Raw genomic sequence first — 12,921 nt, 5'->3', positions numbered from 1 at the left:
CCAGCCAGCCTGCTCACAGATAATGCCCCAAGTCTGTGGACTGATCTGTACAGACAATCTAATAAATATGGAAGGGACAGAGACCCAGAAATCCTGAATTCTCATCTCTGGATTGCCACTGACTTGCTGTCAGCTGAGATTCTTGGAGTGACCAAACAGTAATAGCATATACAGTGCTATGTATACAAACTAGTAATTTTTGGACATGTTATCCTAAGATCACGTAACTGGGCATAGTGCATGTGTGGGAAAATAATCTAAGCTCTTAACACAGTGTACTCAGCTACAAAATAATTACACCCTTCAGTCTCAGATGAGCTTAGGAATCATGATAAAATACAGAGAATTTAGCATTTACGTGATGCAATTTCTAGCATATGCTTTCCTTAAAAGAACCTGAATGCAGACCAGTCCTCACTGAATTCAAGCACAAGATAATAAAGCAAGTCTGATTTAGAAAAAATATGATCGGCTACAGGATAACCAAATGCTCTGTCATCTCTGCCTCATTTGTTTTCCTCTCCTATTTTTGATGCATAATATATCAAGGGCAAAGACTGCATGTGTCTTACTCTGTATTCTATTCCCTGTAACCCCCAGTACATTTGACTTATCACACAGATGTTACTCAAATCACTGAATGCAATGAAGTCTCTTATGCAGTGGTTCGATGTACAATAGCAAGGGTACAGACCTCTTCCAGTCCAGAACCTCAGAGAAAGGTAAAATGTAGGAGTCAGCAATGATGACTGGGACACAGCCAGCCTGAAGAACATCGCTTAGCACAGCCTGTCCCAGGCGGGCCCCACGTAGAACGACACAGAACGTAGACTCCTGTCAACAAATGGTATCCAACACACAGATGAGGAAAAAAAAGGAAATGTTAGATTTGTATTATGCATGTGTATATGTATGTATATATGCATTATGCTTTCCTGCTTTCCCCCCTCACAAAAAAAAAAGTCAAAAGGAAAATAGGCTTGCTCCGTGCAACCAATGTATTCTATAGTATTAGCTAATTCAAAATAATCATGCCACTTTATTTTCCAGAGGCTCAAAAATATCATAAGTGGAGAGATGAGAAATCAGCTAATGGGACTATTCTATGATTTATTTTAATGGCCGAACTTCAGAATTCTAACTGAGAAAATTCAAGGGGAAAAATAAGTTAAACACTTTGAAAGTTTGGCGTAACAAGATGAACAATCGACATGAACTTATTGAGTACAAACTGTATGAAGCCAACCTAATTTTCTTCCATTATAAGGCAATCCAGCTCTATGGATAGCAGAGAAGTAATAGACTTCATATCTCAACTTTAAAAGGCATTTGACATCTTTGATAGCATTTTCATAGGCAAATTAAGAAATCATGGGCTAGATAAAGCCCTCATAGGCTTTATAGTTACATAAATTATAGTTACAGAACTCTAAGTATAAAGCAGTTAGCACTGGCTCACAGGTAAAACTGTGATGGACCAAATAATCTTTCCTAGGTGCAAGAGTATTCAATGTGTCCCTTAGTTAACCGAGTAGCAGAATTAAGACCATACTTATCAGATCTGACAATACCTATGATTTTGTAGGATTAGCAAGCATAATGGATAAGGGGATTAGAGTTTGACATTATATGGATAAATTGACTAAAAATTACCAATACATACAGGTTTCAACACTTAGATAAAAATAACCAACCGCACAAATATAAGCATGAACTAACTGGCTAGGTTTTGCACTTTGCAGAAGAGGACGTTTCCTACAAAAGGACAGGAAAAGAAAGGGTATTCACATGTCACCAATGTTGTGCTGTTGAAAAAACAAACCACTCCACCCACAGGTTGTATTAGAATGCAAAAAGTACAATCTAAGAGACCTGAAGGAATCATTCACTCTTCTCAGTAATAAAAGACCTCAGACAGAGCAGTGTGTTCAGTCTTGGGCAATGCACTTCCAGGGGTTAAAAAAAAAAAAAAAAAAAAGGATGATTACTTACCTTGACACTATGATCTACAAGGAAAGATTGACCATATCAATACTACTTATTCTGAAGGGGTGAGGGCAGGAGGAAGATGGCTAAAGGGAGCTTCAAAGATATAAAAAGTTGTTGCAAAAAGAAAGAATACAATCCACTTACTCGTGTCCACAACACACAAGACAAAAAGCCATGAGTTTAAACTGAAGCAGAGAAGACTCCTTGACTATGCTGCACTCACCCTATAAATAGGGACTTTAGTTCTCACTGCCACTGAGGAATCTTGCTACAGATTCAAGATCGCAAAATAAATGCTTGTAGAGTTCAGCTACACAAACAAGGAAAAAGCCCAAGTCAGTATTATCCCTAAGTCTAAGAAAGAAAAACTATAAAGTTGATACAGGGACTCCCACAGATAAGAAAACATCTTTCCAGCTTGCGTTCTGTGGCCTGAGGAAAAAGAGCCATAAGGCTCAGCAGGGCAGCAAATCATCAAAATGGAACTAGGAAATACAAGGGGGTTTTGCTGGCTCTTCACTTGTTTCCTAATGCAATCGTGAGACCTGTGTTCATAGAGTACTCAAAGCCTTGACAATCTCATCTAAGAGAAGACTGCAAACAGGAAGCATTAGCAACCCAGAAGCCCAAGAGGCTGTCTAGTAGGAAGTCTGTAAAGGCAGCACTGGAAAGGATGAACTGTGATCGCAGTCCCCCTTCCTCCATGTTCAGACAGGACAAGAAGGAAAAGAAGGGTGTAGGGAATGGAAGGAGCAGAGAGAATGAACACACATTTTAACCATTGACTCACTAGATCACACAGCGGCAGGTGGAAGAGACTCTAGTAAGGCCTGGGAGAGGGGAAAAAAAAAAAGCCCAGATGTGAACACACATGCTCATCTGCCCAGATAACCATTTTTCCTGTCTAGACAAAGGTTACTATAAATACATCTCCTCGCATCACCACTGTTATCAGCCAGACATTCCAAAGGGAGATGCAGGGCTCTGCAAAGGAAAGTATTTTAACAATCTCGGCATGTGCCAGCTCTCTTCCGAGTTATAAAATCATATATAGCAAGATATAGATATAGATTCCCTGACTTGCTATCCTTGAGCAATCTAGTCCGTATTTAAAGAAATAAAGCAAACAAATTTTCTTTTTTCCTTTTGGCTGAAAGTTTAGGACTCGGGGTGACCCTTTCCTCCCCCTCCCCCTCCTCCACAAGGAATTTTAAACATATTTCCTACAAAACATAACAGGAGGGGTGGAAACTTTGCCTTTCCTCAGCTTGTTTGTTATTTTATCATCATTTGCTGAAGTTCAAAGACAGATTATGTGCTGGTGGCCACAGACAGAGCACAGTGGCCTATGGCATAACTCACTTCACCACACTGCATGCCAAAGCACCTCTCTGTTAGTGAATTGCCAAGAGACACAGGGGTCTGAGAACGCTATCTAGTTTTATCTTCACTGACACATCAAAAGGCCTCTGGAAGTTGGGCCAGGGCCATGAAACACATTTCACCTAGATGTTTTCATAGCTGCATGCTGACAAGTCTTCTAGCTCAGTCTGTCATATCTATACAGATAATTTTATAGGGTTTAACTACTAAGTGCATACAAAAAATATAATCTGACCAGCTCTCCTTAAATGTAGCACTCTTTTGCCCCCAAATAAATCCACGCATAAGCTCTTTAAAGTTCATTTTGATCTTCCCTCCAACTGACAACGCCATCCTCTGTCCCAAGCTTAATCTAGCAAGGCCTGGACTGTCATATGTGAGAAATCAGTTCCAAATTCATGCCTGCTGAAGGTCATTTTGCCGGTTATTCTGGAGGGTGTAGATTCCAATGTTCTTCCCCAATTTTAAAGTGAGCAATTTTGCCTGGCCTCCAAAAGTTTCTCCTCCCATTGCTGCTGGATTTGGCAGTATCTCCATATAATTTTTTAAGTTTACATGACATTGTCATGTGTTACTAGAAGATGACCATGACCAATCTCATTAAGTTGTTAGACGTAAGCACTGCTTTCAAATTGCAGTGTAGTCTGCACATAAGTTTCATTACATAGTGCTTGGCTCTCTTAAAAATAAGAATAAAGTTAGGATATAATATCCAAGCTAACATAACAAATTATGCAGTTTCAAAACACAGCCAGCAAGTTAACTAAATGCAAGGAAGTACCCTACCAGTGCTAAAGAGGAACAGCTTCACAGCTAAGACAGTCACCAAGGGCAAGAGAAGTTTGCAGGAGAGACAGCCTTACCTGAAGCACTTGAGGATAATCAAAGACTTGATTCTTGTGACAGCGTTTGCGAACAGCAGGGACCCCATCTGACAGATTTGTACATTTGTCTAGGATCAACACTGACTCCCCATTCTCAACTTGAAGAGCTTCCAACTCAGACCGGTATTCTGGGTGCAGAGCCATTTGAGATGACAGAATGAAATACCTGCGAGGACTGGAAAACCACAGAAAGGTTACCTGACAGCACTGTGAGTTTACTTCCAAGACGCTCTAGAACCCATTTCCTTCCATCCTGGAAAAGCAGAGCAAGAATAACTAAATGTGGACATGCTGCCAAGACTGTATTTTCAGACAAGGCTGGAAAGGGTAATGATGCAATATAATTAAATCTTGGATAGTAAGTGGCTCAGCATTATTTACAACTTGATAAGTTTGTACTTGGAAAGAGTGCTTATTACATTAGAATAGGCACTTGCATTACAACCTATATTATAAACTGAAATAAACATTATTTAGCTACATATTAAAACAGCTTGCTACTGATGCCATGATTGTTTATTCTTTTGTTTGGTGTTTGTGTCTATAACAAAGTAGATAGGACACTGAATGCTGCTGCTAGTTTCTCCTCCCATACATTTTCTCATCAATTTTAATTGAAAAAAGATGCTGAACTGACAACTCAGCTACCATGTGCTTTTTTAGTCTTGATATGGTGACAGCAGCAACAGGACAAGCTCATCTCATTAGCTGTGATTGAGTTCTGTCCCTTTTGGGCAACATAAAGGCAACATTTCCAGGACAAAGTTGAAGGCCCATTATCCCATCCACTCTCAACTCCTACCAGGTTCCGAAAACATGAATATTTAAAATGTGCCTTAATACTGAAGCGTTTCAAAACGCTAATTAACATTGGAGGTAAAACACACAGGAATACAGCCTCAAATTAGGTGCTCACTGCTTTAAAAAGTTATGTTAATGTTGGAAGATAGCACGTAATATAATTGTTATACTCATTCTCATCTACTTTGGTTTCCTTTTTAAACGGGTCAGCCAAGTCAGACTGCTCCACTGCTCCCCACTGAAACGAACACACAGTAAGTGCCTGCCCTCACGCTGCCAAAAGAACACAGGAAACACAAGGCCTGCACTTAGGATTCCAGTTCTACTCCACGTGATGCTATCTTTAATTTACAGCTCTGAAAACACATACAAACACACACTTTATAAAGTCAGACCTCTCCTGCTGCTCTTCGCACCTCTTCTACTCATTTTCATGCTGGTCGCTTTAGTTGCTCCAATTAACAGTTGAGACTTGCATAGAATTTTTTTTAAACATTCTTTTTCCCAAGCCTCCAGCTGCTACCAACTTGCTACCAGCAGCTCTACAGAATATATATTCCTAGCAGAGGTGGATTTAAAATATTTTAAACAATCCAGCTGAAAAGGAGAGTAAATCAAACCCCCTCAGTTCAGCTCTATAAGAGGAATAAAAAAGGATTTGCCTTAAAAAAAGGAAATACCACTGCAGATGAGTGATAATAAATGCCTATAACCAGCTAAAAATTATGCAGGTTTGTTTGTGTATATGTTTAAAACCAAATTTTGCCTTAAAACTGTCATCATCCTATGACACTCAAAATCTAGCTATCAAATCTAGCTACAAAAGAAAGTATGTCCCAGCTCCCAGGAAATAACACACTAGTGTAGTGGAATGTAATAATTTATCCCAAGCAAGCCTGAATTCTGAGCATCGTTCCCTTGTCACACTCCTCCTGCATAAAGCAGTCGAACCCGTGAATGCGTTTCAATTAGTAACGCCAACTGGCCACTAGATGGTACTCCGGAGACTACAGTCTGTTCCTCACAAAAAAAACTCCAAACCAACAAACTTTGAGAACATGGAAGCTCCAACACCTTCACTGAACACAGACTCATGCATTGCATCGGCTCCCACATAAGAGTTTCTCTTATCTGACCTAAAACCAGACATAGCATTTAGCTGACTACACAGACATGGACAACACGACTGCATCTCTCTTTACAATTGGTTCTATACACGCTGAAGCCTATCATCACGTTCATGCTTTCCAGATAGAAATACAAAGCGCGCTTTCACTCTGTGTCAGACTGTAATAATACTTGAGATCTATGAAGAATCAATTGGGATGCAACCAGATGCTCCTACACTGGCCTGGTCCAGGAGCATCACAAGCAGGGTGTGAGCAAAGCAAACCACTGCTGCACAAGTTTGTCCTGTAACTGACTGTGGTATCTGGCTGTTGCTCTGGGCTGCTCCAAGTAAGAGCATTGCCCTTACCAGAGGAGAAGACAATTGAAGCCAAAGTACAATACCTTTTTGTGTCCGATAGTGGCAGCACCCTTTCCATCAGTTCTCAACGTTAATAATTCATATTCTCTACAGGTTGCTGTCAGAAAGAAGGACCTAAAGTTTCTGCATTTCTAAACTTGATCTTCACCATCAGTGGACACATCATTTACCCCCATTGCCTCAGTCTGCCCACCTTTTAAACCGTAACAGGGGTAAGACCTTGCTACAGTGAAACGTTTTCAGCTGTCTAATTAAGAGGCTTATGAAATATTAAAAGAGCAGTCTTCCATAATGAATTAAAACATGTCTTCCAGATTTCTACCTACTCTTGTTCTGAAGACATGAATGGATTAGAGAAACCACCACTTTCCAGGGTAGCTCATTTTAATGGCTAATTACATTCCCTGTTAAAATTAGTGCTTTATTTCCCACTTGTCTTGCTTTACTTCCAACTACAAGGTCAGGGGGGTTGTTTGTGTTTATGCCTTACTCCATTACTTTAAAAAAGAAAAAAATAAAATCAGTATTCTAATCTCTGGATGTAACTATTCCCATAATCAAATCACCTCTCATTCTTCTTTTCCATGAGCTAACCACACTAACCTCCTTAAGATTCATTCTGCAAGAACTTCTTCCCTTCAGAGCTGTATTTACTGGCTTCTCCTGTTCCAAACTCTCAATGTCATTTTGAAAGGACTTCAGAACCACAAAAACATCTAAACTGATTTACAAAGAATGTATCCGTAAGACATACAGAGGGTAAAGATCACATCCTCGCTCCTATTCTCCTGTTACTCATTCAAAGTTTGCACTGGCTGATACTACCTGAGGCACTCGTGTTGATCGCCATGATCCCTTCTATCTCTTTAAAAGTCACAATGGAGGTATAGCACACTTTTATCATTGCAATAGCTATCTTTTGCCATTACTTTGCTTTTAAGTATCCTAAAATAAATTGTCTGAAGCGATCATTTATTAGGGAATCTATTACTGCCCTGCTTTACTTACACTTTAAAGGAACCAAACATATTAACAACTACTTTTACTTATATCTGAAATATCTTGTCAGCTCACTGGAAATATTGAATCTAACTCTACTAGAAACACTGTCATGCTGTCATATTTCACAGTTCAGTTTCTGGAGCGGGAAAAACAGAATCATTCCCAAAAAATCCTCAGTTCATAGCTAAACCACACATTGGCAGATGAGCCAAGGTCATTAGCATTGGAACCATCATATATTTTAATAGCAAGAGCTATTAAAAGCAACTCTTACAAAATTGCTCAAGCCCACCAACAAGTTAGTAGCTATATTTATATTTTAACAGCATCAATATTAAACATGATATTGAATATACTTTGCGCAATTCATGGGAATTGCTTTACCCCGGTCCTCTTTCTGGCAGATCCACTTCCCCCGACAACGGGCTGTAAACAGGAATACTGACATCGTAGCCTTGCCGGTAAGTCCATGTGGAAAAGCCTCCACCAGCCAGCAGAGCTCTGAAAAATACAAGAAAGCAACTTTAAACAGAGTATGTATACCATTCAAACCTGGAGCCCGATTCACTGATTGTCATTACCAGAACATCAAGAAGATGCATGCTCTGATTTTTCCCTCAGCTTTTGTCAGTGGCATTTTTCATACAGTTTTTCAGTTCACTTTAGTTTTCATGAACTGGGCTTACTGCCAGATTGGATCTAGTCATCAATGGAGTGCTTACGATTGCGTATGAACACTGAGGAATGGGCCATTTTTGCATTAATATAGGGAAATTTAATCTATTGCAGTCATTATGATAATTCTGCATTTTTACAAGCTTACATGTCCTAAGTAAATTTTAATTTAAAGAAATACATTCTTAATTATTTATATTAGTTAACATATTCCTCGATGCCTGCACTGAAATAGGGTATAGCACAGCTCTCGAAGTGTTAGAGACAAGCTATATTTCCGATACAAGTCCAGGTACCATAACATAGTATTTTGGCAGCTTACAGTGACTCTGGACCTCTCAGTCTGGAAAATAAAATTGAGTTATTTGCAACTGTATTTTCAAAGTGATCACACAAACTAGTGAAATTTATTTCATTTTTGTATTACACAAAAATTGCTATAAACAGAAAACATGACAGCAAGAACTCCCTATGTTCTGAAACGAACTTCCAACATTAGAGGCTGCTTGGGACACTATGTGCTAGAGAGCATGGGAATCATCAAAGATTGATAAATTCAGATGGAATTCAACCTCGCAACAGGATGGCCCTGATTGTCTGTGGCTTTTCCTAGATGGGACAACCTTTGCCACACAGAAGACCTTTAAGAAACAGAAGAGAACAATGTGTACAGAAGAAAGCAATGCATCATTCACAGTGCCAGAAGAAAACGGCTTGTTACTATCTCCTATCCCAAAGCAGGCTTCTTTGAAATATGCTAGTAGAGGACATCAGCTTTTCAGTTGTCATTTCATCTCCAGTGACCAGGTGGCACCGTGAACACATCATCCTGTTTCCAAAAGAAGCTCAGATTCAGCTTCTTTAGTAAGACTTCTCAAGCAGCTGGCCAAACTTTCAGTTCTTTGTCACCAAACACCAGGGTGTGCTATACTTTAAATTGCCCCAGGGATACCATACAAAGTAGTCTGGAGAAAAAGATTTCTCCAATTCCAGTTTCTCTCCTTCTCTGTGGAAAGAAGCAGAACACAAATACACCGCTACACTAGGCACTACAGAAAGGATCTTGAGGAGCTGTACCCATTGTAGCAGCTATGATTACAGCCAAAAGCCTTATTATCACAAGCTTGCATACCATCACAGTTCAGACTGGAGCAGGCACGTGTCTCATCAGTAATCAGAACAGACACATCAGAACAAAAAGTCAAGGTGAGACTGGAAGAGGCACTGACAATCCATTACCTGATATTCTTGTTTTCAGATATCACTGAATGAAATCCTTAATATGGTGTTTGGAGAAGCAGTTTTTCCACAGCTGTTATACAACAATTATCATCCAAGACTTATCATTTTTTCCCATCAGAACATGACACCCCGGATAAACACCAGTATGTTCTGCCTGTTCTAACCCCCGTCAGACGTCCCACAGGATACTTCACTTCCTGCTCTGACCTGCAGCAAAGTTGTTCAGTGTTCAACCACCATGATCACACTTTGCCATAAATGTGACTTCACCCAAGTAGTCAAGCAAGCAGTCCTAAGTGTCGTTTAAGAAGCTCTTTGAAAATCCCAGGCTCTGGATTAGAGATGCATTTCATCTTAATGATAATTACAAAATCAAAACAATTTGCCCTTTATTACTCTTCACTCAGAACACAAACTATGGTAGGAGCAGAAATCAACTCAAGAACAGGATGATAAATCAAGTACGTGCTGAGTGAGGGTTTATGTTCCAAATCAAGTGATTATTTTTAATTCCTTTCCAATGCCCCCCCCCCCTTTGGTGACATGTACAATGCTGCTATGACTAGGTCTCACCCTTGAGGCTGCATGTTCCATGTCTTATCCATATTAACTCAGTTACAAGCAGGGAGAAAAAATTGGCTTGGGTGTTGCTGTTCTTGCACTTCACATCCCCCTCCTCTTTTTTTAACCCTCCCTAATTGGGAAACTACAACCAGATTGTTAATTGGATCTGGTGAAAACATGACAGCACCTCATCAGCCTTGAGAAAGCAGGTGTGTCATGCAGACTTTTACCTAAATAAACCCACAGGGAACCAACAGCAGTTAAATAACTCCACTCAGATTTTCATTGTACAGTGCAGTAAGGGAGTAGAGATATTAACTCCTAATGTACTCAAGACAAATAATCTTTAAATTGCACTGATCAGTGAGGAATGAGCCTGTTCCTGAGCAATTTTTCAGATATTGATCCTTCTTTCTCTCCAGGAACTGCCCCAACTGGTCTGTACTCTAAATGTTTCTGCCCGGCTGCCATCAGCAGCAGCTTTCTGCCAAACTTCACAAGTCACTGAAACCCAATTCATCAATTGAAGCAGAACGAAAAAGTATCTTAATTCATACATTCAATTCTACAGCTACAAAGTAGCTTTGCAAAAGAAATCCTTTCATCCTCATTATTGTACCAAATTCAATAGCACTTATGAACAAATAATAAAGAGTTTATTTTTAAGTTTTATGGCAGGAGATTACAAATGTTATGGCAGCTGATACCAGCAACACAGCCTCCATGCCCACAAGGCAGACTTCCATCTTTGAAATCATGGAATAAAGCACTTTTACACTGTCTTTGGAAACTGGATTTAAAGATTTATTAAACAAACAAACCCTTAGTGTGGTAACTTAGCTAAAGACAGTTCCAGATGTAAAAATATCATATAACTGAATTCCCCTTTCTGTATAAGGTCTTATTTTACCTGGATTAATATTCTGCAGCAAATCAACAGAACACTACTCTGTCAAACCTCATGATCCACTACCGTTCAACTATGTATGATCTCTGATGCGTGCCGAACAGAGAAGGCAGGCCACACTCCCTGTGCAAACTTCACAAATATTACCTGTGTATTTCATGAGCTATCCACAAAATCCCACAAATCCAGTCTTTCTGGAGTTGTACGGGTACAGTTCAAACCAGTCATTCAAAACCAACTGAACTCTTCCAACATACCTTTATTTTGGCCTGTAGCCTCTCACCCTGTGATGCTACAAACAACTGTCCTTCACACTTTGTTAACTACCCATTCTGTAACATGTGTGGACATTCTCAAATTAAGAAAACACACACAGGTCTCTTGTTCCGTTAGACACGAACTAAGATCTCCAGAGGTTTCCAAAATCATACCGTAACCTCATACTGCACCACTCAGGCCCTTCCAGGACTGGGTCCACACTACTGACTTTTTCACAGACCCCTTGTCTTCATACCTGTGACCTGTATAGTACAGGTTCTGTACTACACTGAATACAGTCTAACTGTTGGCTGCCTACAAAAAGGAGTTTCCACCTTTTCTCCGTCCCAAGCTCTGTTATTGCCCCTCTTATGTATTACAGCTAGTGATCGTACAGCTGCAGGGCGAGTCAGTTTGGCAACCTACGACAACAGCCGTATGCCAAAAAAGATTTGATTTTTTTTATTCAAATTACTCGGCTTTCCATGTTAGCATGACAAGCACTTAGAACGAACACCTACCAAAATAACGCATTTCCTGCATACTAAGCCAAGCTATAAGGCCAAATATAAATGGACATTTGACACAAAAAAGTAAAAAAAAAAAAAAAGTTGTGCAGTGTAAGAAATCTACTGTATTCAATTAATAAATCTACTTCTTCAATAGACACATGCATCCACAAACACAGTCCCAGAGCAGTCCATTCCATTAAATAGAGCATCGTCAAATGAAAACTCCCCTTAAGAATTATAAATCTTAACATAACAAATACAAGTATTTACTAACAGATTAACAGATCTGGTTATGTAAGAATGATGCTGGGCTGCCCTCTTCAGGCTAACCCACACGCATATAACATTTCATACAGAGAAGTAAAAAACTAAAGCCTTACTTCACAGTCAGTGATGTAATTACAATGAGTAAACTTACTCTTTGAACTCTTCGTTCAAAGTAAGTAAACTTACTCTTTGAACATGTCCAGAAAAAACATGTTCTGTTCTGGCATTGAAGGATGTTTTAAATCATCTTTGGTGCAAAGAAATCAAGATATACTCCATACAAAATCATCTTAGCAAAGATCAGGCAAGATTTTGTTGACATTTGGCAGAAGAAAGTTAACCTTGACCTTCAAGAGAGGGACTGGTTACATGGGACCTAACTCAGCAGAACTAAGCACATACAGGCTAATCTAGTAGAAATGTATTCAGTAACAGTATCTAAGCTAAATGCATTTGTCTCACTCTTATTCCAATTTTCCTTGCCTTACAAACTCCTTTCCTCTTCCAAAAGTAAACTATTCTGCAAGTGAAAATTGAGCTCAGGATTCACACCTTTTAAGCTTCTGGAGAATATCTTCAAAACACACTTGCCAGAGAATAACTAAGAGCATTTGTCCAATTACTAATACAATGTAATTGTTAAGATAACAAAAATTACTGAAATTCACCATAGCTTTGTCAAGTAGAGCAGCTGCTTTAAAATACCCTTGAAGCACCTGACCTATCAGAAAGTTGCAGCTACAATCATCTTTGAACTTCTAATTTGCATCAAATGGGACATTCTGTAAAGTGTTCAGGTTCAGTAACACACAAGATACAGGTCTAACCTCAAGATTCTCCATCCTTACAGCAAGCCCAACAGTTAAAAGCAAGTGCTGTCAGCCACATCCCGTATAAAATTAAGGATGGCGCTAAACTGTCAGATTTCAGGAGCAAACACACGTCCTA

The 12,921-nt window shown here is 39.4% G+C and overlaps 1 protein-coding gene across 1 annotated transcript in view; it reads right to left on the bottom strand.

Moving 5' to 3' along the window:
• EXT2 (exostosin glycosyltransferase 2) overlaps positions 1-12,921 on the bottom strand; it is an 81,315-nt gene that overhangs the window by 65,276 nt on the left and 3,118 nt on the right. Inside the window, exons 4-6 of the mRNA XM_076344410.1 lie at positions 7,933-8,049; positions 4,236-4,431; positions 695-834 (exon numbers count right to left, since the gene is read on the bottom strand). Coding sequence (XP_076200525.1) covers positions 695-834; positions 4,236-4,431; positions 7,933-8,049 — 453 coding nt within the window. The remainder of the gene's footprint in view (positions 1-694; positions 835-4,235; positions 4,432-7,932; positions 8,050-12,921) is intronic.

Source organism: Aptenodytes patagonicus, chromosome 7 (genome assembly GCF_965638725.1).
Source record: "Aptenodytes patagonicus chromosome 7, bAptPat1.pri.cur, whole genome shotgun sequence".
NCBI lineage: Eukaryota > Metazoa > Chordata > Aves > Sphenisciformes > Spheniscidae > Aptenodytes > Aptenodytes patagonicus.
The sequence above is the reverse complement of the archived record's forward strand: the minus strand, read 5'-3'. Positions and strand labels throughout refer to the sequence as shown.